Here is a 25,086-nt window from a genome sequence, read left to right as displayed (position 1 = left end):
CAGCTAGCGGACGTGGTTATGAGCGTGAGGGATGTAATCGCGTGTATCCTAATAACGCTGATCGTATCAGGACACACTCAGCCCTGGCTAATCGTTCCTGTAAATACAGCTCTACTGTCCAAGACACAGGAAATTCTCTGCTTCAATAAAACCCCAAAGGCATTTCCAATAAAACGCCTTTCTTCTCCACGACCCTCAACATTCATCCTCCACCTCCTCCTCCTCCTCCTCCTCATCGTCATCGTCATACTGTTAAATAAACCAAAGCACAGTAACGTCAAAAAAAAACATCCGACACCCACAAACAACTTTAAAGAAATGAACTAATTACGTGTGTGGTACTGCCAGACGTGCAGCTAAAGCTACACAATATTAAAGAAAAACAATAAGTGACACACAGCGAATGGAAACGTCTTTAATTCCAGCAAACTGATCAATTATTCCTTTGAGGTTGATCTAAATCAAATCTAAGATTCTTTAAATCCGTTAATTATTCTATCGCCAGATCATTTCGCTTACAATTAGGAAATATATCTATAATATATAAATATGTCGATAATAATCATATTTGGTTTATTGCAATCTTAAAACTGGAAATATTAGAAACATTCGACAATATTTAAGATTAAGATGATATTTTATATAGATTAAGACTATATATTTTTTGCAGTGCAGTAGATAAGATTTCTTCTGGTAAACGTTAGGCTTGAAAGAATTTGGGCTATGCAGTGACAGGCAGGAGAAGCAGCCAATCAGGAGAAAGTGCGAGTGTAACACACTGGGAGTGAGAGCTTAGAGTAGTGTGTGTAGAGTGTGTGTAGTGTGTGTAGAGTGTGTGTAGTGTATAGTGTGTAGAATGTATAGTATGTAGTGTGTGTAGAGTGTGTGTAGAGTGTATAGTATGTAGTGTGTGTAGAGTGTATAGTGTGTAGAATGTATAGTATGTAGTGTGTGTAGAGTGTGTGTAGAGTGTACAGTATGTAGTGTGTGTAGTGTATAGTGTGTAGGGTGTATAGTATGTAGCGTGTGTAGTGTATAGTATGTAGTGTGTGTAGTGTATAGTGTGTAGAGTGTATAGTATGTAGTGTGTGTAGTGTGTGTGTAGAGTGTATAGTATGTAGTGTGTGTAGTGTATAGTGTGTAGAGTGTATAGTATGTAGTGTGTGTAGTGTGTGTAGAGTGTATAGTATGTAGTGTGTGTAGTGTGTGTGTAGAGTGTATAGTATGTAGTGTGTGTAGTGTATAGTGTGTAGAGTGTATAGTATGTAGTGTGTGTAGAGTGTATAGTATGTAGTGTGTGTAGTGTGTGTGTAGAGTGTATAGTATGTAGTGTGTGTAGTGTGTGTGTAGAGTGTATAGTATGTAGTGTGTGTAGTGTGTGTGTAGAGTGTATAGTATGTAGTGTGTGTAGTGTATAGTGTGTAGAGTGTATAGTATGTAGTGTGTGTAGAGTGTATAGTATGTAGTGTGTGTAGTGTGTGTGTAGAGTGTATAGTATGTAGTGTGTGTAGTGTGTGTGTAGAGTGTATACTATGTAGTGTGTGTAGTGTGTGTGTAGAGTGTATACTATGTAGTGTGTGTAGTGTGTGTGTAGAGTGTATAGTATGTAGTGTGTGTAGTGTATAGTGTGTAGAGTGTATAGTATGTAGTGTGTGTAGTGTGTGTAGAGTGTATAGTATGTAGTGTGTGTAGTGTATAGTGTGTAGAGTGTATAGTATGTAGTGTGTGTAGTGTGTGTAGAGTGTATAGTATGTAGTGTGTGTAGTGTGTGTAGAGTGTATAGTATGTAGTGTGTGTAGTGTATAGTGTGTAGAGTGTATAGTATGTAGTGTGTGTAGTGTGTGTGTAGAGTGTATAGTATGTAGTGTGTGTAGTGTATAGTGTGTAGAGTGTATAGTATGTAGTGTGTGTAGTGTGTGTAGAGTGTATAGTATGTAGTGTGTGTAGTGTATAGTGTGTAGAGTGTATAGTATGTAGTGTGTGTAGTGTGTGTAGAGTGTATAGTATGTAGTGTGTGTAGTGTATAGTGTGTAGAGTGTATAGTATGTAGTGTGTGTAGTGTGTGTGTAGAGTGTATAGTATGTAGTGTGTGTAGTGTATAGTGTGTAGAGTGTATAGTATGTAGTGTGTGTAGTGTGTGTAGAGTGTATAGTATGTAGTGTGTGTGTAGAGTGTATAGTATGTAGTGTGTGTAGTGTGTGTGTAGAGTGTATACTATGTAGTGTATAGTATGTAGTGTGTGTAGTGTATAGTGTGTAGAGTGTATAGTATGTAGTGTGTGTAGTGTGTGTGTAGAGTGTATAGTATGTAGTGTGTGTAGTGTATAGTGTGTAGAGTGTATAGTATGTAGTGTGTGTAGTGTGTGTAGAGTGTATAGTATGTAGTGTGTGTAGTGTGTGTAGAGTGTATAGTATGTAGTGTGTGTAGTGTGTGTGTAGAGTGTATACTATGTAGTGTATAGTATGTAGTGTGTGTAGTGTATAGTGTGTAGAGTGTATAGTATGTAGTGTGTGTAGTGTGTGTGTAGAGTGTATAGTATGTAGTGTGTGTAGTGTATAGTGTGTAGAGTGTATAGTATGTAGTGTGTGTAGTGTGTGTAGAGTGTATAGTATGTAGTGTGTGTAGTGTGTGTAGAGTGTATAGTATGTAGTGTGTGTAGTGTGTGTGTAGAGTGTATACTATGTAGTGTATAGTATGTAGTGTGTGTAGTGTATAGTGTGTAGAGTGTATAGTATGTAGTGTGTGTAGTGTGTGTGTAGAGTGTATAGTATGTAGTGTGTGTAGTGTATAGTGTGTAGAGTGTATAGTATGTAGTGTGTGTAGTGTGTGTAGAGTGTATAGTATGTAGTGTGTGTGTAGAGTGTATAGTATGTAGTGTGTGTAGTGTGTGTGTAGAGTGTATACTATGTAGTGTATAGTATGTAGTGTGTGTAGAGTATAATTCTGCTGTTTCAGACTCAGCTCTCTCTGCTGGATCTGTAGAGTGTGCGTAGTGTGTGTATAGTATATAGTGTGTGTATAGTGTGTGTCTAGTGTGTATAGTGTGTGTGTAGTGTGTGTGTAGTGTGTGTGTAGTGTGTGTGTAGTGTGTATAGTGTGTGTGTAGTGTGTGTGTGTAGTGTGTGTATAGTATATAGTGTGTGTGTACTGTGTGTGTAATGTGTGTATAGTATATAGTGTGTGTATAGTGTGTGTGTAGTGTGTGTGTATAGTATATAGTGTGTGTATAGTGTGTGTGTAGTGTGTGTGTAGTGTGTGTGTAGTGTGTGTGTAGTGTGTATAGTGTGTGTGTAGTGTGTGTGTGTAGTGTGTGTATAGTATATAGTGTGTGTATAGTGTGTGTGTAGTGTGTGTGTAGTGTGTGTGTAGTGTGTGTGTAGTGTGTATAGTGTGTGTGTAGTGTGTGTGTGTAGTGTGTGTATAGTATATAGTGTGTGTGTACTGTGTGTGTAATGTGTGTATAGTATATAGTGTGTGTATAGTGTGTGTGTAGTGTGTGTGTATAGTATATAGTGTGTGTATAGTGTGTGTGTAGTGTGTGTGTGTAGTGTGTGTATAGTATATAGTGTGTGAATAGTGTGTGTCTAGTGTGTAGAGTGTGTGTATAGTGTGTGTGTAGTGTATGTATAGTGTGTGTATAGTGTGTATAGTGTGTGTGTAGTGTGTATAGTGTGTGTGTGTAGTGTGTGTATAGTATATAGTGTGTGTGTACTGTGTGTGTAATGTGTGTATAGTATATAGTGTGTGTATAGTGTGTGTGTAGTGTGTGTGTATAGTATATAGTGTGTGTATAGTGTGTGTGTAGTGTGTAGAGTGTGTAGAGTGTGTGTGTAGTGTGTGTGTGTAGTGTGTGTGTGTAGTGTGTGTGTATAGTGTGTGTAGTGTTCCTCACTTGCTGGTCAGCGTGTAGTTCTGCTGTTTCAGACTCAGCTCTCTCTGCTGGATCTGCATCACTTCCCTGGACAAGTCCTCCGGCTTCCTGTGAAGAAAACGTCTCACATTTCACATAACAGAGGAACAAAACATGGATATAACACACACACACACACACGCACACACACACACTTCATATAAACAACCCGCCTTTCGAGAACTTCATTCTGACTCGGACGAAAGCACCTTTACATCTCCATCCAGAAGATCAAAACCAGTTCTCCCTGAACCACTGTACACCGCTTAGTGTTATTATTCCCTCACTCTCCTCCAATCACGGACAGCCAGCTGTGATTAACGATTAATCCAGGGGTGTGCAGTCTTATCCGGAAAGGGCCGGTGCGGCGCAGGGTTTCATTCCAACCAATCGGAAGCCGGAGAAGATTGCCCACCCCGGATTAAGCGGATATTTTCTGGTCTCCTTATAGCAGGATACGAGTGGAACACACAGCTATTTACACTGTGCTCTAAACGCTGGATTCTGATTGGTCAGAATTCTCTGGAACAGCAGCTCGGACAGACAGCGAAAGACAGTCACGGCTGCTTTAACCGATAACGAGAGCACGTTTCTCAGACGGTCCACAACGGTAACAGGACTGTTCTTAATTATGACGTGTTCTTTGATGAATAAAACCTTTAATCTAATATCTCCGTAATAAAACGGTTAAACAGATCAAAGCCTTGCGGTGAAAATAACGAAATCTGATGACTGGGTGCGTTTGAAGCTGTGGAGAATAAAGCCGTAGTTGGTGTTGATATAAAACTTTCTGATGAACTTACAGCTTTAATGTCATCACCGCTCGACTCGTTAACGCGACAGAACTGGGGTTTTTAAACTAGACTGCGTGATTATTTCCGTGAATCATCATCAAGTGTAATTACAGAAAATGAGGCAGGAGCGTGCACCAGACACCATGAAATTATCTCCCGACGTGCATCTTAAACACTTCCTGAAACCCGGCTAAAAGAGGGGGGGGGGGGGGTGTCATCACGCTCACGCCGCTGACTTCAGACTCCATCTCACCATCGCACCTCCATGAAGATCCACGATCCGTTACTCAACACCAAATATCACCATGATCATCATGAGAAGAATGATGAACAAGAAGAAGAATGGGAAGAATAATAAGAAGAGTGATTACGGAGCTGAAACAGCGAGTTTTAATAATCTCTGGAAGATCGCGGGAACAGGGAGAGGATAAAGAAATCAGAGAAGCTCTGAGGACTCCATTAATGAAATGAATAGTTATGGATCCAATGAAAATAGAGATGAGGAGGATGGATGGAGGAGGTCAGAGAGCATGGCGGAGAACACAGTACAGGTGAAGTCATTACAGAAACATCTCAGCAGAATGCAGTGTTTCACTGCTTAATGTAGCGCAGAGTGTGTGACAAAACAGCCGCATTTTACACATCACCGTACTAATCCCACATCATTACACACACACACACACACACACACAACAGAAATGATGAAAAGCTTCACATCAGAAACGTCACACATGCAGGATCTTCTCCAGCGTGATGTGCAAACAGAAAAGGGGGCGGGGGGGTGCTGGATTTTCAGTTTGATCAGAGCGCCCTCTTGTGGTCAGGATTATTAACAGTTCTTTGGAAATGTAGACGTTATAGCGTTATTAATCCCTACTTTGGGAACGTTTATAAAAACTCCAGCGGATACGAACGTGTCTGAGATTCTCAGCTTCAAACGTTCCCGTGATGACTCGACACGTCGTATCCCCATCTTATCGGAGATTTTTTATTGAAGCTGATCATTTTCCTAGAATTATCAATGAAGCACACGTCACAATTTTTTATCCGTTTATAGCTACATTTAGCTGGGAAATGTCGATGTGGACATGAGCACAAACGTGCGACACGGCCAGAAATACCCTATTAACGACGGAAGGTAAATAAATAAATAAATAAATAAATAAACAAACACACACATTTTTACATCCTGCTCAGGATTCTCTTTGCAGTTCTCACTCCTGAGAATAACGACCCACTGGAACGGGAAGAAACGCTAAACTCCTACACGTGAATAATTCATGCGCACGTCCTCATTTCTCTTCCATGTTCATCGTTAGAAGTAGCGAGGTCCGACAGACTTGAGGACCGATTAGTTTCTCACGGGCCGAACATCCCGGAGCTCACGTGATCGAAATGTATTATTCAGTAAACCTACATTTGTTCTCACACACACACACACACACACACACACACAGGGTCAGAAAGTGGGCAGTTGTGTAAGAGCGCTCCTCATTGATAAGGTGAAAGCTCTGTCAGTGAGGACGTGGAGAGCACTCAGGTCTGGAACATCAATACTTTATGCGCTACGCTACAGCAGCTCCGGGGGAGACGAGAACGCGTCCTAAACCGCTTCACTGGAACAGACGCTCTGAGGAGGGACGGGTTTGGGTTGGCCGAGCAGATCGAGCGTAAACCGTGTAAATACACGGCGCGGAACGTTTCAGTAGTGTCTGAGGGGACCGCGTGGAGAACGCCGATCCACGTCCGCCCTCTGCTTCCTTCTCCGCGTCTCTTCAGGTCAGAGAACAGCCGCGGTGCGAACGCTAGCAACGAATGCTTCGTTTTATGGTTAAAAACACCACGAGTTATCGGTGATGAAGCAGGACGCGGAGCTCGGGCCGGCGTCTCCGGACACGTCCCCGTGTTCACAGGATCACTAAATAAAATCCCAACTAAACTTAAAGATCTCGCGGATTTTAAACTCCTAAAAATACAGAAGCACGTTAGCGCTTATTTATCGATTTATTTATTTATTCACAAACAACTCATGATGGAAGCGGAACGCGGAACGAGACGGAGACCGCGTCACCTGTTCTTCGCTCCTTACCTGATGTCCAGGCCCGTGGTCCGGCCGAGGTTCTCCCAAGCCTGCAGCTCCTGAACTACTTTCTGATAAAGGGAGTGAGAAGAAGAAGAATGATTTCTGCTGAAGCGGATAAAAGACACTGAGTACACGCTACTGCACTTCACAAGGATTATTACACTAGAACCCCAGGGTTCACAGTGATTTATTACACATAACCAGAGAGGGGGATAGAGAGAGGGAATAGAGAGAGAGGGAAGAGAGAGAGAGGGGGAAGAGAGAGAGAGAGGGAAGAGAGAGAGAGAGGGAAGAGAGAGAGAGAGGGAAGAGAGAGAGAGGGGGAAGAGAGAGAGAGAGGGAAGAGAGAGAGAGGGAAGAGAGAGAGAGAGGGAATAGAGAGAGAGAGGGAAGAGAGAGGGGAATAGAGAGAGAGGGAAGAGAGAGAGAGAGGGAATAGAGAGAGAGAGGGAAGAGAGAGAGAGAGGGAAGAGAGAGAGAGAGGGAAGAGAGAGGGGAATAGAGAGAGAGGGAAGAGAGAGAGAGAGAGGGAATAGAGAGAGAGAGGGAAGAGAGAGAGAGAGGGAAGAGAGAGGGGAATAGAGAGAGGGGGAATAGAAAGAGAGGGAATAGAGAGAGGGGAGTAAAGAGAGGGGGAATGAAGAGAGGGGGAATAAAGAGAGAGGGGAATAGAGAGAGAGGGAATAGAGAGAGAGGGAATAGAGAGAGGGGGAATAAAGAGAGAGGGGAATAGAGAGAGGGGGAATAGAGAGAGAGGGAATAGAGAGAGAGGGAATAAAGAGAGAGGGGGAATAAAGAGAGAGGGGAATAGAGAGAGGGGGAATAGAGAGAGAGGGAATAGAGAGAGAGGGAATAGAGAGAGAGGGAATAGAGAGAGGGGGAATAGAGAGAGAGGGAATAGAGAGAGAGGGAATAGAGAGAGAGGGAATAGAGAGAGGGGGAATGAAGAGAGGGGGAATAAAGAGAGAGGGGAATAGAGAGAGAGGGAATAGAGAGAGAGGGAATAGAGAGAGGGGGAATAAAGAGAGAGGGGAATAGAGAGAGGGGGAATAGAGAGAGAGGGAATAGAGAGAGAGGGAATAGAGAGAGGGGGAATAAAGAGAGAGGGGAATAGAGAGAGGGGGAATGAAGAGAGGGGGAATAAAGAGAGAGGGGAATAGAGAGAGAGGGAATAGAGAGAGAGGGAATAGAGAGAGGGGGAATAAAGAGAGAGGGGAATAGAGAGAGAGGGGAATAGAGAGAGAGGGAATAGAGAGAGAGGGAATAGAGAGAGGGGGAATAAAGAGAGAGGGGAATAGAGAGAGGGGGAATAGAGAGAGAGGGAATAGAGAGAGAGGGAATAGAGAGAGAGGGAAGAGAGAGAGAGAGGGAATAGAGAGAGAGAGGGAAGAGAGAGAGAGAGGGAAGAGAGAGAGAGAGGGAAGAGAGAGAGAGGGGGAAGAGAGAGAGAGAGGGAAGAGAGAGAGAGAGGGAAGAGAGAGAGAGAGGGAAGAGAGAGGGGAATAGAGAGAGAGGGAAGAGAGAGAGAGAGGGAAGAGAGAGAGAGAGGGAAGAGAGAGAGAGGGAAGAGAGAGAGAGAGGGAATAGAGAGAGAGAGGGAAGAGAGAGGGGAATAGAGAGAGAGGGAAGAGAGAGAGAGAGGGAATAGAGAGAGAGAGGGAAGAGAGAGAGAGAGGGAAGAGAGAGAGAGAGGGAAGAGAGAGGGGAATAGAGAGAGAGGGAAGAGAGAGAGAGAGGGAATAGAGAGAGAGAGGGAAGAGAGAGAGAGAGGGAAGAGAGAGGGGAATAGAGAGAGGGGGAATAGAAAGAGAGGGAATAGAGAGAGGGGAGTAAAGAGAGGGGGAATGAAGAGAGGGGGAATAAAGAGAGAGGGGAATAGAGAGAGAGGGAATAGAGAGAGAGGGAATAGAGAGAGGGGGAATAAAGAGAGAGGGGAATAGAGAGAGGGGGAATAGAGAGAGAGGGAATAGAGAGAGAGGGAATAGAGAGAGGGGGAATAGAGAGAGGGGAATAGAGAGAGGGGGAATAGAGAGAGAGGGAATAGAGAGAGAGGGAATAGAGAGAGGGGGAATAGAGAGAGAGGGAATAGAGAGAGGGGGAATAGAGAGAGAGGGAATAGAGAGAGGGGGAATAGAGAGAGAGGGAATAGAGAGAGGGGGAATAGAGAGAGAGGGAATAGAGAGAGAGGGAATAGAGAGAGGGGGAATAGAGAGAGAGGGAATAGAGAGAGAGGGAATAGAGAGAGGGGAATAGAGAGAGAGGGAATAGAGAGAGAGGGAATAGAGAGAGGGGGAATAGAGAGAGAGGGAATAGAGAGAGAGGGAATAGAGAGAGGGGGAATAGAGAGAGAGGGAATAGAGAGAGGGGGAATAGAGAGAGAGGGAATAGAGAGAGAGGGAATAGAGAGAGGGGGAATAGAGAGAGGGGAATAGAGAGAGAGGGAATAGAGAGAGAGGGAATAGAGAGAGGGGGAATAGAGAGAGAGGGAATAGAGAGAGAGGGAATAGAGAGAGAGGGAATAGAGAGAGAGGGAATAGAGAGAGGGGGAATAGAGAGAGAGGGAATAGAGAGAGAGGGAATAGAGAGAGGGGAATAGAGAGAGAGGGAATAGAGAGAGAGGGAATAGAGAGAGGGGGAATAGAGAGAGAGGGAATAGAGAGAGAGGGAATAGAGAGAGGGGGAATAGAGAGAGAGGGAATAGAGAGAGAGGGAATAGAGAGAGAGGGAATAGAGAGAGAGGGAATAGAGAGAGGGGGAATAGAGAGAGAGGGAATAGAGAGAGGGGGAATAGAGAGAGGGGGAATAGAGAGAGAGGGAATAGAGAGAGAGGGAATAGAGAGAGAGGGAATAGAGAGAGGGGGAATAGAGAGAGAGGGAATAGAGAGAGAGGGAATAGAGAGAGGGGGAATAGAGAGAGAGGGAATAGAGAGAGGGGGAATAGAGAGAGGGGGAATAGAGAGAGAGGGAATAGAGAGAGAGGGAATAGAGAGAGGGGGAATAGAGAGAGAGGGAATAGAGAGAGAGGGAATAGAGAGAGGGGGAATAGAGAGAGGGGGAATAGAGAGAGAGGGAATAGAGAGAGAGGGAATAGAGAGAGGGGGAATAGAGAGAGAGGGAATAGAGAGAGGGGGAATAGAGAGAGGGGGAATAGAGAGAGAGGGAATAGAGAGAGGGGGAATAGAGAGAGAGGGAATAGAGAGAGAGGGAATAGAGAGAGGGGGAATAGAGAGAGGGGAATAGAGAGAGAGGGAATAGAGAGAGAGGGAATAGAGAGAGAGGGAATAGAGAGAGAGGGAATAGAGAGAGAGGGAATAGAGAGAGAGGGAATAGAGAGAGGGGGAATAGAGAGAGAGGGAATAGAGAGAGAGGGAATAGAGAGAGGGGAATAGAGAGAGAGGGAATAGAGAGAGAGGGAATAGAGAGAGGGGGAATAGAGAGAGAGGGAATAGAGAGAGAGGGAATAGAGAGAGGGGGAATAGAGAGAGAGGGAATAGAGAGAGAGGGAATAGAGAGAGAGGGAATAGAGAGAGGGGGAATAGAGAGAGAGGGAATAGAGAGAGAGGGAATAGAGAGAGGGGGAATAGAGAGAGGGGGAATAGAGAGAGAGGGAATAGAGAGAGAGGGAATAGAGAGAGAGGGAATAGAGAGAGGGGGAATAGAGAGAGAGGGAATAGAGAGAGAGGGAATAGAGAGAGGGGGAATAGAGAGAGAGGGAATAGAGAGAGGGGGAATAGAGAGAGGGGGAATAGAGAGAGAGGGAATAGAGAGAGAGGGAATAGAGAGAGGGGGAATAGAGAGAGAGGGAATAGAGAGAGAGGGAATAGAGAGAGGGGGAATAGAGAGAGGGGGAATAGAGAGAGAGGGAATAGAGAGAGAGGGAATAGAGAGAGAGGGAATAGAGAGAGAGGGAATAGAGAGAGAGGGAATAGAGAGAGGGGGAATAGAGAGAGAGGGAATAGAGAGAGAGGGAATAGAGAGAGAGGGAATAGAGAGAGGGGGAATAGAGAGAGAGGGAATAGAGAGAGAGGGAATAGAGAGAGGGGGAATAGAGAGAGGGGGAATAGAGAGAGAGGGAATAGAGAGAGAGGGAATAGAGAGAGAGGGAATAGAGAGAGGGGGAATAGAGAGAGAGGGAATAGAGAGAGAGGGAATAGAGAGAGGGGGAATAGAGAGAGGGGGAATAGAGAGAGAGGGAATAGAGAGTGTGTGTGTGTGTGTGTGTGTGTGTGAGCGTATGTGTGTGTGTGTGTATGTGAGCATGTGTGTGTGAGCGTGTGTGTGTGTGTGTGTGTGTGTGTGAGTGTATGTGAGCATGTGTGTGTGAGCGTGTGTGTGTGTGTGTGAGCATGTGTGTGTGTGTGTGTGTGTGAGCATGTGTGTGTGTGTGTGTGTGTGTGTGTGTGTGTGTGTGTCCAAGACCTCTTTCTCCAGTTCTAGCTTCAGTTTCTCTTCTAGAACCTTCTCCATTCTCTCCAGCTTCCTCCTCAATCCCTCCGTCTCCTCTTTCAGTAGACTGCTGTTCTCCCGCGTCTCTCTGGAGGAAGAAAAGACACCAGTGAAAACAGTGTACAGAGCCTACTTTCCAAAAGTATTCGCCCCCCCTCCCAAAAATAAACAAAACAACAACAACAACAAAACACAGTATCACGAGCGTTAATTAAACGGATTCCTGTCCACAGTGTGTGTGTGTTTTATCAGTGGTGTGTGTTTTATCAGCGGTGTGTGTGTGTAGGAGGATACAGACACCTGAGATAAGAGTTCTCCTCTTGCAGATGTTTAATTTCTCTCTTCAGTTCAGGAAGCCTGGTCACCTCGGTCTTCATGTTCTTCACGATGATCGAGTCCTGCTCCTGGAGCTCCAAACGCCTCTTCAGTTCCTACAGAGAGAGAGAGAGAGAGAGAGAGAGAGAGAGAGAGAGAGAGAGAGATAGCATTCTAACACTCCGAAAGCAACATCTGATCCACGAGGACGTCCGATCTGAGCCGATGCAGCTCGGCACGCTCGGTACCTTAATCTTGATTTCACTCTCAGTGTTGGATATCTGGGACGTCTGCAGGTTCTGGTACTTCTGATTCACCTCCTGGTATTTCCTATAAAAACCAGACACGACATTTAACTTAAAAAAAAAAAAATCTCTGACGACGTTAAAGCGTACGCCGCGTCTCGGATCATTACTTCTGCTGCATCTCCAGCTGCTCCTCTAAAGCCTGCTTCTCCAAACTCTGGGTGGAGAACTTCGACTCCTGGATCTGCAGCTTCTGGTTCAGCGTCCGGATCTCGTCCTTCAGTTCGCTCATCATCTTACAAACAAAACAAAACAAAAACATTCCAAACAATGAAAATACAAACCGAGAACGATCCGAGCCCAGCCGTGACGTCCCTGCACCTGATTGGCCTCGGAGAATTTCCCGTCCTTGTCGTACGCTTGCTTCTGGAGCTCCTCCACCGTCCTCTTGAGGGATTTGTTCTTTTCCAGCTGCTCGTTCAGCGCTTGGAGGGTTTTCTCCTCTTTTTCCTCCAGACGTCTGATCTTCGTCAGCAGGTCCTGGTTCAGGTCGAACTGTCTCTGTGATGAAGACAGAATCTCAGATTTATGTAAGACGTACTGATCTAGAAAACATAGACATTCCGGTAAATTTCCATACATTAAAAAAAGAAAAGACGCAAGCGTGAACTACGGCGAGAGGAAAATAAGGTACGTTTAACCACCTGGGGAAAAGAGAACAAGTGAAACATGAAGTTCTGTCTACATTCAGTTAGGAATACACAGGAAACTAGGAACGAAACCTACAGCAGGTTTTATTCCTCTTACAACACAGCAAATAATAAACAGGACGACGAGCGAGAGATCGCCGGGACGAGGAGAACGGCTATAAAAAGTGGAGGTGGTGCTGACCTGTAAATCCCTGGAGCTGTTGTGAGCCTCTTTCTCCAGCTCGATCCGCGCTCGCTTGTGACTCAGCTCCATCTGCTGTTTCTCCTGAGTGAGCTGCAGCAGGTTGGTCTTGGAGTGGATTCGTTCAGCTGCTTCCTCCATCTACACATGCAAAACAGTCTATAATCATCTGAAAGAGAGAGCTAACACACAGAAAACACGGCCAACGCGGCGAGGGTCGGGTCCTCCGAGAGAGTCGCACACGGAGAGAGTCGATTCCCAGGGAGAGTCGGACACGGAGAGAGTCGATTCCCAGAGAGAGTCGGACACGGAGAGAGTCGATTCCCAGAGAGAGTCGGACACGGAGAGAGTCGATTCCCAGAGAGAGTCGGACACGGAGAGAGTCGATTCCCAGAGAGAGTCGGACACGGAGAGAGTTGATTCTCAGAGAGAGTCGATTCTCAGAGAGAGTCGGACACGGAGAGAGTCGATTCCCAGAGAGAGTCGGACACGGAGAGAGTTGATTCTCAGAGAGAGTCGGACACGGAGAGATTTGATTCTCAGAGAGAGTCGGACACGGAGAGAGTAGATTCTCAGAGAGAGTCGGACACGGAGAGAGTTGATTCTCAGAGAGAGTCGGACACGGCGAGAGTTGATTCTCAGTGAGAGTCGATTCTAAGAGAGAGTCGGACACGGCGAGAGTCGATTCTCAGAGAGAGTCGGACACGGAGAGAGTCGGACACGGCGAGAGTTGATTCTCAGAGAGAGTCGATTCTCAGAGAGAGTCGATTCTCAGAGAGAGTCGGACACGGAGAGAGTCGATTCTCAGAGAGAGTCGGACACGGAGAGAGTCGATTCTCAGAGAGAGTCGGACACGGAGAAAGTTGATTCTCAGAGAGAGTCGATTCTCAGAAAGAGTCGATTCTCAGAGAGAGTCGGACACGGCGAGATTTGATTCTCAGAGAGAGTCGATTCTCAGAGAGATTCTCAGAGAGAGCCGGATGCGACAAGAGTTGATTCTCAGAGTGAGTCGGACACAGCGAGGGTCGGTTCTCCAAGAGAGTTGTACGCGGCAAGAGTCGATTTGTCAAAGAACAAGAGCCTATTGTCAAAAAGAGTCAAACACAACAAGAGTCGATTTCCAGATTCCCTGATCCCATGCACTGAAAACTAAGAGTCAACTCCAAAGCTTTGGAGTCAATTCCACACTTAAATGATTTAACTCACTCAAACAAGCAAAGTGAATATGAATTTAGAGTCAGCGTTAACGGCTAGTTTCGGTCAGTGTTAATATCTGCCTTTAGTTTAAATCTGACTCGTCAGAACTGAACACATCAAGGGGTGAAATGCAGATGAGACGTCTCACACCGATCGCACGGGGGTGAGTGTAATGCTGTGACCGTATGTTATTCTGGATGTGAGATGACAGACTGATAAACATCAGTAATATTGTACTGTAGTTAGAGTCATATTATTTCACTCTAATTAAAGTGAAAGAGTTGTGCAGTATTTAAACGCTGGACATGATTTCAACATATTAACTTCATATGAGCACTGTGCCTGTACGAGAGCCGGATATAGTGTTGATGCCACCGTGATGTGTAAGCATAAAAGAGAGAAGGAAATCAGCAGTCATCCGTGACGGACCTCGACTCTCTGTGTGTAGAGTTTCTGGAAGTCGCTCCTGCCGTACGCGGGCTCAGGCTCCAGCACAGAGCGCTCAGGACGAGCGATTAAACTCTTAAAAGATTTCAGCGTGGAGAAGATCATGGTGTCGTCCTCCAGATCAGCCATCTTGGAGAAAATACTGGGAGCTCGTATTGAACTGCGGAGAGAGGGACAACATCTGTGTTAAACAAACATGATGCAGGAAAACAGAAAGTCAGGTGCCGTGATAATGAAGCACACAAGCTCAAATTTATTCACCTAAAAAATCATAGCCATATATACAGCAAGTGTCAGTGATGGTCTGTAGTAATGGTCTGTAATAGACATTACTGGTCTGTAATAGTCTGTGCTGGACAGTGATAAACAGTTATGGTCTGTAATAGACATTAATGATTTGTAATGGTCAGTAATGGTTTGTAATGGTTTGTAATGGTCAGTAATAAACATTACTGGTCTGTAATAGTCTGTGCTGGACAGTGATAAACAGTTATGGTCTGTATTAGACATTAATGATTTGTAATGATCAGTAATGGTTTGTAATGGTCTGTAATGGTCAGTAATAAACATTACTGGTCTGTAATAGTCTGTGCTGGACAGTGATAAACAGTTATGGTCTGTATTAGACATTAATGATTTGTAATGGTCAGTAATGGTTTGTAGTGGTCTGTAAAAGACAGTAATGATTTATAATGGCCAGTAATGATTTGTAATGGTCTGTAATGGTCTATAATGGTCTGTGCTGGACAGTGATAAACCGTTATGGTCTGTAATAGACAGTAATGGTTTGTAATGGTCTGTAATAGACATTAATGATTTGTAATGGTCAGTAATGGTCAGTAATAGACATTACTGGTCTGTAATAGCCTCTGCTGGACAGTGATAAACAGTTATGGTCTGTAATAACATTAATGGCCTGTAATGGTCTGCAATGGTCAGTAATGGTTTGTAATGGTCAGTAATGGTCTGTAATAGCCTGTGCTGGACAGTGATAAACAGTTATGGTCAGTAATGGTCTGTAATGGTCAGAAATGGTTTGTAATAGTCAGTAATGATTTGTAATGGTCAGTAATAGACATTACTGGTCTGTAATAGTCTATACTGGGCAGTGATAAACAGTTATGGCCTGTAATAGACATTCATGGCCTGTAATGGTCAGTAATGGTTTGTAGTGGTCTGTAAAAGACAGTAATGATTTATAATGGCCAGTAATGATTTGTAATGGTCACTAATGGTCTGTGCTGGACAGTGATAAACAGTTATGGCCTGTAATAGACATGCATGGCCTGTAATGGCCGTATACACAGCACTGCACATGGAGCCTGGTGCATTTCCGCGACTCTGGGGAAACACCTTCAAATGAATGCATTTAGAAACTTATTCTGAAAGCTCCTGCACTACTTTAATTCCGTTCTAATAAACTTCTAGAGGCTTTGTAACAACCCGGTAGACAAACCCAGCGTTAGTAAACAACTCAGCGGACAGAACTAGAAGTGTTTATAAACTCTACACAGTACAGAAAGAGCCCTTTAGCTTAGCGTTAACAATCTCATAACCTGCAGTCAAGCTAAATAAGACAGTATGTACATTTACTGCAAAGAATTTCAAATAAAAGAGAATTAAACATCACCGACTCACCAAATCTCCCTCCGTTTACAGCGCTTCTTCTTCTACTACTACTGCGGCTGCGGAAATGAAGCGGTGTTGCGCCACTTCCGCCCCCTAGCGGAAACCGCAAGCATTCACAACAACAACAACAACTTCTACCTTCTACCTGAATTATGTAAATAATAAAATAATACTTTTTTACTGTTTAAAAAAACACCACAAATCAGTCTCAAGTCAAAACTAATCTAGTAATATATACATTAATATAACGGAAGAACAGTCTGAACACTTTTGAAACAATTTTTTTTTCTTTTATATCTACACATTCATCTTTTTCCCACGTAATAATCTGTTACTCGGTATTTTATTATTCTGTAATTACATCTAACATCTCCGTATTCACTATCCTTCCCATCTTTAATCTCTGAGATGTTTTTACTGCTGATTAACCCAAGTAAGTAGATGTTTATTTAACATTTATGGATTTATGGAAGGAGTCTAAAGTGCCAGTGTTTTGTATAAAGAGAGAGAATAAATTAAACTTAAATGTAACTATAAACAGATTTTAAAAAGTATAATGTGTTGGTCATTGATAATAAAAAAAAACTGTCAAATTGCCGTGGTGTAAAATAAATAAAACATTTGGGAAATAAAAAATAATAATGAACTCTGGGGCGGTGTGAGTACCTCGGTTTCATCACACCATCCTGTCGTTGATTATTTTCCTAAAACAGCACACCACGTTATGTTTTATTCCTTACATATGCTTGTACGAGCACATTTAATGTTCATATCTAACACTCATTACTACTATATACACTGAAACATTGAATGAACTCATGAACTTGTGACTCATTCGATTCAGCAAACGCGGAACTACAAATACAGCTTAGAGTTCGTGGAAAATAAATAAATAACAACTTTACAGATAAACATATAGCTTAATGTAAAAATCTGTGTGGAAATGTAGTGATTTATCGTGAAGCCTTTACAGGAGCAACTGAACACAAAACGAACGACTCGGGAACCGATACCAAACCGAGTCGTTCAAAAGAGTGAATCGTTTACTAACTCATGGACTTGGATGCAGCATTAAAGCTTCCGGTTTCAGAGCTGAGTCCTGAACCAATCCCTGCTGAACACGTAGTGCACTAGATGTCGCAGAGGAAGCGCACTATGTAGTGCGGTAGTGTAGGGAGTAGGGTGTGATTCAGGACTCGGCGCGAGTTCAGTTCAGTGGACGTGTCCAGATCCTGCATCACTTCCTGCAGCTCCGTGTCGGCTCGCTTCAATAATAATAAGAAGAAGAAGAAGTTATTTTACAGGATTTTATTTGAGACATGACTAGCTCAGGTGTGGACACGGAGACACTCTGTCTGTTTGATGTGGACGGAACTTTAACAGCAGCTCGGCAGGTGAGTGAGTGTGTGTTTATGAAGAGTTGACGTTAGCCAGCTAGCTAACTCACTAACGAGTGAAAATGAATGTCACTTTTACAGTTTCTGAAGTGAATTCGGATTTATCTCTCAAGATAAAAGCTGCTTCAGTTGATTCGTATAGTTACTGTGATATTTATTTATTTATCTATTTTTGGTCTGTTTTGACATCACGGTGTTGGAGTCATAAACCGAATGAATGACTTTTACAGCAGGGTGCGTTCACTGTCCCCCACACATTCACCTCACTGAGTGTTTCCGAGTAGTGTAGAGGAGCTGTAAATGACTTCATGACGAGCTTTAAATCTGCAGCGCAACATTAGCAGATCATCGAGTGCTGCTTTAATTAATGGTTGTGTTATACACTCCACTGTCACAAAGTGTCTTTTATGTCTATTAATTAATACACAACAGTGAACATGTAGTGACAGTGAACACACACTGATTTTTTTCATTCATTTTCCATAATACTGTGTTTGGTTGAGTTTTAATGGGTGTTTATTTATGTGTGTGTGTGTGTGTGTGTGTATGTGTGTGTGTGTGTGATAGAGAGCCACTCCACACATGCAGGAGTTCCTGAGCAAGCTGAGACAGCGGGTCCGAGTCGGAGTCGTCGGAGGTTCCGATCTGGATAAGATCAAAGAGCAGCTGGGTGAAGATGGTGCGAGAGACCATCACTGAGATCGATATCTTTATTGATTTCTTTCAGAACATTTCTCACACATAATATTCACTAGAAGTGATGATAAAGACGACGAGTCTGTAAAGCTCAGGGGGTAATAATAATAATAATAATGTTTGATTTGCACCCTGACGTATGTTCACGCAGCCGTTAGGATTTAAAACGTGTATAGGTTTTATTTTTCTAACATCATGATGTGTATAACACTGCAGTAATCCAGCGAGTGGATTATGTTTTCGCTGAGAACGGTTTGGTGGCCTACAGATTCGGGCAGCTCCATTCTGTACAGGTACACACACACACACACATACACACACACACACACCTCTGATTGAATCTAAAACACACGTGTAGATGAAGTTGTGTGCGTTTGGTTAATCAGAGCATCCAGGCGTATCTCGGGGAGGAGGTGTTACAGGATTTCATCAACTTCTGTTTAGACTACATGGCCAAGATCAAACTGCCCAAGAAAAGGTGAGTGGGATTAACCAAATAAAATAAAAACAGCAGCTTTATTTTCCTCGAACAGCACGTCCCCGTGTGCTTTATTCCTCTTACACCACCGCATCATACCAACGAGTACGAGTTTGACTTATTCAATTACGACAGCTCGTACTATAGACCGATAAAAAGTATGACGTGTCGCTTTAATGAATTAAAATGAGAGTATTATTCAACTGTAAGTAAAGTGCCGTGGTGTAAGAGGAATAAAGCATAGCGTTAAACACACGCACACACACACACACCGTCCCAGCACACGCTGTCCTCCACCACGTGCGTGTTTTCCTCCGAGGTGTGACCCGATAGTTCGGATGATAAACATACGTCTAATTAAGGAGCCCAAAAAATTGCGAAAGCTACGTTTTTCAGTTTTAAAACGCCGCGAGTTGGCGTGAGGACGCCACAGTGACGGGTTCTGAACTTTCTCATCACAGAGGGACGTTCATCGAGTTCAGGAACGGGATGCTGAACGTCTCTCCTATCGGCCGGAGCTGCAGTCAGCAGGAGAGAATCGAGTTCTTCGAGCTGGACAAGGTAACGCTTCTCACACACACACACACACACGAAAAAGGCGATCTAGAACCCTGTTAGGAGAGGAGAATGTCCTAAAGCCTGTGGAGAACCCTTTACATGCTGTGAGATCAGATCAGTTTCTTTCTGAAAACGTTTCTCCTGCAGAAAGAAAAGATCCGAGAGAAATTTGTGGCTGTTCTGAAAGAAGAGTTCAGGGGGAGAGGACTGGCTTTCTCCATCGGTGAGCTCTGTGTGTGTGTGATGTAGATTTGTAACATTTGTTGATGATCAATAAACAAATAAATAGTCATGTCTGGTTTGTTAATTGGTGAGTGTGATGTCAGCATATCCTGGGGGCGGAGCTTATTGAATTGAATTGAATCCTGACATCAGAGTCTGATCACAATCAGAACATCAGACTTTGTTGTAAACATTCTTAATCTCAAAAGAGAGCGTGTGTGTGTGTGTGTGTGTGTGTGTGTGTGTGTGGGTGTGTGTGTGTGTGTGTGTGTTACAGGAGGACAGATCAGCTTCGATGTGTTTCCAGAAGGTTGGGATAAGCGTTACTGTTTGGGAATCGTAGAGAAGGACGTGTACCAGACCATCCACTTCTTTGGTGATAAAACCAAACCGGTGCGTCTCCTCAACTCGAGCGTAATTAACACACACACACACACCACGTGGATTAACACGTGGATTAACACGTGGGACAGAAACATTCCCTTCGAAAGGAAGTTCAGTGTGAATGAATTCCGTGTTTGTTATTCAGGGAGGAAACGATTACGAGATCTACACCGACCCCCGAACCGTCGGCCACGAGGTCACGTCCCCCGACGACACACAGCGGATTTGTGAGGAACTCTTCTTCAGCTGAGTTCTCGCCGGGTTCTCCTGCGCTGATGCTCCAAGACTTTACTAAACGTCACCTTACTGGAAACGTAGGGACTCTCTGGTGCTGGTGTTTAATTAATCCTCAGTCAAGTTTCGGTCTCGTCTCGCTCCTGAACACAGGAGGCGTGGCTTTCAGGAGGGTGTGTTACTGTAATAATCCACATCATCACTGTCTGACTTCCTGTTAAATCCGTCGTATTACATCATGTCCTCTTTTCTTTCCACGCACACGGAGAGGAGCGGAGTCTGGGGTCGAGCGATTTTACAGTAAATTGATGAAACGATGAGATCTGTATCGAATTGGAAGTCAAGACGGTTCTTTTTTTATTCTTTTTTAATTTTTTCCCCACAATTAAATCTTCAGGTGATAAAACTCAGACTTCACGCCTTACTTCATTTTTAGATTTATTTTATTTTAAATTCTCAGAATGGTGTACGGTGATGAGAAACTAAACACACAGGGATTTTACTGGAGTTGGGACTCGACAGTATTTATTTATTTTTTTAATCGTCAGACTGAAAAAGTCTAAAAACTGTTAAAGTCCTGACACTAAAACAAGAAGAGATCTGATCTCACACGGAGCTGAGCGCGGGATTATGAAGTTTGTATAACAGAATTATAACCTGTCTTTCTGAATGATGTTTTAACACAAATGTAAATGTACTAAACACACCTCAGGAAACGGTTTTTATTATTAAATATAATTCTTATACAAAATTCATATTCTGATATTCTGATACTTCAGTCAGCTTGGACACGTAAGAAAACATGAAGCAACAAAAGTCTGATGGAACAACCCTTAAGACTTAAACCCATCTGAGAAAATATTTACATGAATGAACAGATTGAGGACAATTTCTTTTCTTTTTTAAAAAAAAAAATTCTGTTCATCTACAAGAAAAAAAAAAAATTCAGCCGACATTAAGAGGTTTTTATCCGGATTGCACGCTGGATCTGATCTCATAACGGAATCCGATCTCGTGCTGGCGTATACAATCCGACCGGCGTTATTCGGGAGGGGGAGGAGTCGGAGCGCCGAGCTCAGCGGATGGGGCGGTACTGGAAGGCCATGGAGGCGGGGTGGAAGGCGTGCGGAGGAGGGAGGGGCGAGTGTGCTGGGTGTGGGGTTAACTGGTGGTGTGTGGTGAGGGCAGGGTGGGCGGGCAAAGGAGAGAGGGCGGGGTGGGAGGGGTGGGGCGAGAGCGGAGTGGGCCGGGCGGGGTGGATGTAGGGATACACGCTGGGCTGGAACGCCGCTCCGTGCGGAACCACCGGACCGGACATGACCAGCTGTAACATACTGGGAGAAAACACACCAGATCAGTGATGAGACTCGGACACCAGGGGGCGTGATGGAGCAGCGTTACTGATTATGTTCCTCTAACAGCACATCCTGCAGTGCTTTATTCCTCTTACGCCACAGAAACGCATTAACACACACCTGTGCTGCTGTTACAGAAAATTAATCAAATCAAAGAAATGTTCTTTACTGCTGGAACTCACTTGTTATGAGGAAGTCTGGAGCACAGCGTTCTCAGGTCCTCTGAAGAAGAAGACGACAAGAAAAAAAAAACATGAAGCCGCTTTATCGGAAATTCTACCAAACACTGAGTCCATCCCACTCACCTCTGGAACACAGTAGCGCTCCTGTTGCCATGGCAACCTGCAGGGCCTGGGCCAGCCTATCCAGAGCCAGCTGGATTTGATTGGCGGCGTGGAGCGGGTTGAGTTCCTCCACCAAAGCGCTCACTTCCTCTACCAGAGCGGCCACGGACTCCACCTGCAGCACGGCGAGACGCCCGAGCAGGTTCTGCTCCGTCAGGTGGACCTGCGAGAACCGGAAACCCTGCTATTAAAGTACCGTTCCATACGTGGACGTGGTTCCTGTTCCCTCAACAGCCAATAGCGTTCGAGATACACCGAGCCCTATCACACGCACAACCTGAACACACCTGACTGCCCAGTGATCTAAACATGGAGATGCGTTTACGCCTTAGTGAGACGAGCAGGAAGAGCACCTGTAACATGAGGAACACCTGAAGAACACTCAGGTGCAGTTTGGAGTACAGCTCCTCACACACCGCCCCGTTCTCCTGCTCTGGCTGCACACCGGTCACCGCCGACTTTCGGGCTCGCTGAGAGGCGAGCGGCGCTTTCACGCACCACCGGAGCAGACCTGCGAGGGGCGTGGCCTCCAAACACCCCAACGGCAAACTGGAGCTCAGGGGAGTGTTGATGAAGGTCAACAGGAGCAGTCTGGGGTCTTCTGTGATCCAACCAACCACCATGTCCAACAGTGAGGGGGGCGGGGTTAACTCGTCTACACACACACACACACACACACACACTAATATAAACCTGTGATTTGAATTACAGCTGTACTACTGTCAGAGCTGCTGTTATAGAGAAGGAATCAGGTGTGTGTGTGTACCTGAGGAGAAGTCGTACAGGGCGGTGACGGCGGTGATGAGTTGGCAGCAGAAGCGTGGACTGGCCGAGCTGACGTTCTGCAGCGTGGCGATGGAGCCTGGCACCAACGTGCAGTAATCATCCACCAACACCAACGCCAACCGCACACACCACGCAGAGTGAGTCCGCTAAACACACATACACACACGCGCAATTAACATGGTACACACTCACAGTTTTCACATACTACAATAAACAAAGTGCCCTCTTCCTCAGATCCTCATGATTGGCTAGTGTCGCTGTGATTGACAGGGGATACAGAATATGCCCCTCCCACCCAGACAGCACATCCAATCACGCTCTCTTAGACTCCCAGCATCATCTCGGGATTGGGATTTGACGCTACACTTTTCTGTTGCGTCACGGCTCAGCGTATCTCCGTGGAAACGAGCGCTGAAGGTCCCATGATTGCTAAGGGGTGGGGCCAAAAAGTGACTGGCCCCCTTAATCGCTGCTTATGTAAATAACTGCAATCCTTTTCCCCTCTTTATTTGAATTTTAGCTTACACACTGACGTGAGAGGCCGAGCCTCAGCACTGTTAGAGACATTACAGCAGACAGAACGTGGTGGTGGTGGTGGAGGACGCACCTGCAGCCAGGTGGCAGCACACTCCAGGATGGGCACGCGGCACACGGCGACGGCCATGGACACCAGTTTGCCCAGCGTGGCCATGCGGTTCTCATCGGCTTTGTTCCCCTGCAGACTGAAGAGCGCCGAGAAGATCACCTGTCTCACCGCGTCCTTACTCTGCTCCTGGAAATAACTGCACATGATCTCCAACAGCTGCAGCTCCTGAACACAGCTCATCCTCTGACACACACACACACACACACACACACACACACACACACACACACGAGTGTTAATAGGAGTTCCAGCTACTCGGCTCACATCTGGATTCTTCTCATCCTCTTCTGTCTCTCTCTCCTCACCTTGCGCTGTGTGTTCCGGTCTTTCGGGACGTGGAATATGAACTCCTCCACCAGGTCCACCGTGTTCTTGTCCAGGCCCGGCCCGGTCTGCAGAGTGCTCCCTAACGCGATGTCCAGGTGGTACAGCACCTCTTTAGCGGCGCTCAGCGGGTCTCGCCGCAGCAGGGCGTGACGGATATCACTCATACCTGCTCTCTCACACACACACACACACACACACACACACACACACACACACTAAACTCAGTGGCACACAGAATAACAATAGGTGTTTCCCTGTGACGTCATCGCTGGACACAACCACTAATTTACAGTATAAACACATTTCTGATGGGAGCTTAACTTTAACAGCACATAATAATAACAATATAAATAATAATAATAATAGAGCTGAACTAAAAACTGATCTACATTTTAAATACTACACATTTAAAATCACAAGTTTTATATGTATGATTATTATAATATACCATATATATAATTATTTTTACTGTAATATTTTAATTAAAACAGAGAAATATTCCCACTAATGACAGTTGTGAATATTAGCATTGAGCTAGCGGGGGGAGGGGTTAGCTAGCGAGCTAGGAACCTGTTTTTGGTCTTTATTTATTTTCTTTGAGGTTAGGGCGTGAAATTTAACCCAATACAGATGCAGGACTTTGAGTGTTAAACGCTTAAAACCCACCTGAGCTTGCTTTCGAGGTTTATTCCATTAATTCTTCATCAAAATTAAACACAACATATAGCGGCAGCGGCACAACACTAATAGTCGGCCGTCAGGGAGTAAATACGGCGGCCTGCGCAGGACACAGCGTCTGTTTTCACAACGCGTTTACTGGAACACACCAAACCTGCTCTCTAATCGAAATGAAGTGCACTAGGTAGTGAAGTGCACTAGGTAGGGCTGAGGCCTTCACTCAATACTGTGTGTAGTGCACTGTCTCAGTGTGTGTGTACTGTACAGACACGTGCAGGAGAGATGCTTCGTTTGCGAACGAGTCGGTTCTTTTAGGTGAACGCAGTCGACTCGCACATCCAAAAAGCAATAAACCCTCTGCAGAACAATAATAATAATAATAATAATAATAATATAATAACATCACTGCTTCAAAGCTTTTGTTATATGTCCACACTGATCATACCATACAGCTGCAGTATGTATATAGTATTGTACATCTGCGATATGTACATGTTGATGACTTGTATTGTATTGTATGTACAATGACTGTACATTGTTGCTTGCTGTATATACTGCTCATATGTATGTGTGTGTGTGTGTGTGTTTGTGTCTATATATATATATATATATATATATATATATATATATATATATATATATATATATATATAATGTATATAGAGTTTGCACTTCTATACATATTTATACATCCCTGTATTGTTCTGCTTACTATCTCTTTTAACTCTTCTTTCTTTTCTTTTTTTTGGCTGCTGCTGTGACACCCTAATTTCTCCATCTGGGGATTAATAAAGTATTATCTTATCTTATCTTATCTTAAAACACACACACACGCACACACACACGCACACACACAGCCTGATGTTAGAGTGTATGACCGCTAGTGGGCGCTCAGTACAGCGCGTTATTATAACACAGACCGGTCTTTCTTTCCTATACTCCGTGACATGAAACACGCCCCTCGACACGCCTCCACCGAGTCCATTGACGCTGTGATTGGCCAGTGGTCGCTAGGCGCCTGCAC

At 44.5% G+C, this 25,086-nt stretch overlaps 4 protein-coding genes across 5 annotated transcripts in view; 2 read left to right on the top strand and 2 right to left on the bottom strand.

The window, feature by feature from the left end:
• The window catches only part of mad1l1 (mitotic arrest deficient 1 like 1), a 38,089-nt gene extending 22,065 nt beyond the window's left edge, over window positions 1-16,024 (bottom strand). Inside the window, exons 1-10 of the mRNA XM_053615595.1 lie at window positions 15,967-16,024; window positions 14,311-14,488; window positions 12,685-12,825; window positions 12,175-12,354; window positions 11,964-12,088; window positions 11,797-11,878; window positions 11,534-11,664; window positions 11,207-11,321; window positions 6,794-6,855; window positions 3,893-3,979 (exon numbers count right to left, since the gene is read on the bottom strand). Coding sequence (XP_053471570.1) covers window positions 3,893-3,979; window positions 6,794-6,855; window positions 11,207-11,321; window positions 11,534-11,664; window positions 11,797-11,878; window positions 11,964-12,088; window positions 12,175-12,354; window positions 12,685-12,825; window positions 14,311-14,457 — 1,070 coding nt within the window. The 5' untranslated portion in view covers window positions 14,458-14,488; window positions 15,967-16,024. The remainder of the gene's footprint in view (window positions 1-3,892; window positions 3,980-6,793; window positions 6,856-11,206; window positions 11,322-11,533; window positions 11,665-11,796; window positions 11,879-11,963; window positions 12,089-12,174; window positions 12,355-12,684; window positions 12,826-14,310; window positions 14,489-15,966) is intronic.
• An 891-nt stretch (window positions 16,025-16,915) lies between these two features.
• pmm2 (phosphomannomutase 2) lies at window positions 16,916-20,220 on the top strand. The gene is made up of 8 exons (XM_053616003.1): window positions 16,916-17,351; window positions 17,922-18,033; window positions 18,267-18,343; window positions 18,437-18,528; window positions 18,990-19,089; window positions 19,234-19,309; window positions 19,586-19,701; window positions 19,838-20,220. Exons 1-8 carry the CDS (start codon window positions 17,277-17,279, stop codon window positions 19,940-19,942), a joined length of 753 nt encoding a protein of 250 aa, XP_053471978.1. The 5' UTR covers window positions 16,916-17,276; the 3' UTR covers window positions 19,943-20,220.
• Window positions 20,221-20,634: 414 nt separating this feature from the next.
• On the bottom strand, window positions 20,635-24,353 carry ints15 (integrator complex subunit 15). Of its 2 annotated transcripts, none has more exons than XM_053616001.1 (8): window positions 24,052-24,353; window positions 23,363-23,572; window positions 23,019-23,240; window positions 22,392-22,557; window positions 21,979-22,280; window positions 21,587-21,788; window positions 21,464-21,503; window positions 20,635-21,260 (listed from the first exon to the last, which is right to left on the bottom strand). In XM_053616001.1, the coding sequence occupies exons 2-8, from the start codon at window positions 23,546-23,548 to the stop codon at window positions 21,002-21,004; spliced, it is 1,377 nt and encodes a 458-aa protein (XP_053471976.1). In that variant the 5' UTR covers window positions 23,549-23,572; window positions 24,052-24,353; the 3' UTR covers window positions 20,635-21,001. The 2 variants fall into 2 exon arrangements, with proteins under 2 accessions (XP_053471976.1, XP_053471975.1); XM_053616000.1 differs by having other exon boundaries at window positions 23,363-23,550; window positions 24,051-24,351.
• A 515-nt stretch (window positions 24,354-24,868) lies between these two features.
• The window catches only part of rgs11 (regulator of G protein signaling 11), a 10,676-nt gene continuing 10,458 nt past the window's right edge, over window positions 24,869-25,086 (top strand). The window contains exon 1 of the mRNA XM_053615709.1: window positions 24,869-25,086. This exon is cut by the window's right edge and continues 113 nt beyond it. The gene's annotated coding sequence lies outside the window, so the exon portion shown is untranslated.

This window comes from Ictalurus furcatus, chromosome 26 (genome assembly GCF_023375685.1).
Source record: "Ictalurus furcatus strain D&B chromosome 26, Billie_1.0, whole genome shotgun sequence".
NCBI classification, from domain to species: Eukaryota; Metazoa; Chordata; class Actinopteri; order Siluriformes; family Ictaluridae; genus Ictalurus; species Ictalurus furcatus.
The sequence above is the reverse complement of the archived record's forward strand: the minus strand, read 5'-3'. Positions and strand labels throughout refer to the sequence as shown.

Bases quoted from the DNA above. Each gene is read 5' to 3' on its own strand.
- pmm2 (XM_053616003.1), top strand. From the start codon at position 17,277: ATGACTAGCTCAGGTGTGGACACGGAGACACTCTGTCTGTTTGATGTG. The intron at 18,034-18,266 runs GTGCGAGAGACC...ATAACACTGCAG, and splicing joins AGAGCAGCTGGGTGAAGATG to TAATCCAGCGAGTGGATTAT. The intron at 19,702-19,837 runs GTGCGTCTCCTC...TTTGTTATTCAG, and splicing joins TTGGTGATAAAACCAAACCG to GGAGGAAACGATTACGAGAT.
- ints15 (XM_053616001.1), bottom strand. From the start codon at position 23,548: ATGAGTGATATCCGTCACGCCCTGCTGCGGCGAGACCCGCTGAGCGCC. The intron at 22,558-23,018 runs GTGCGTCCTCCA...ATGTGTGTTTAG, and splicing joins GTGCTGCCACCTGGCTGCAG to CGGACTCACTCTGCGTGGTG. The intron at 22,281-22,391 runs GTACACACACAC...GTGTGTGTGTAG, and splicing joins CCTGTACGACTTCTCCTCAG to ACGAGTTAACCCCGCCCCCC.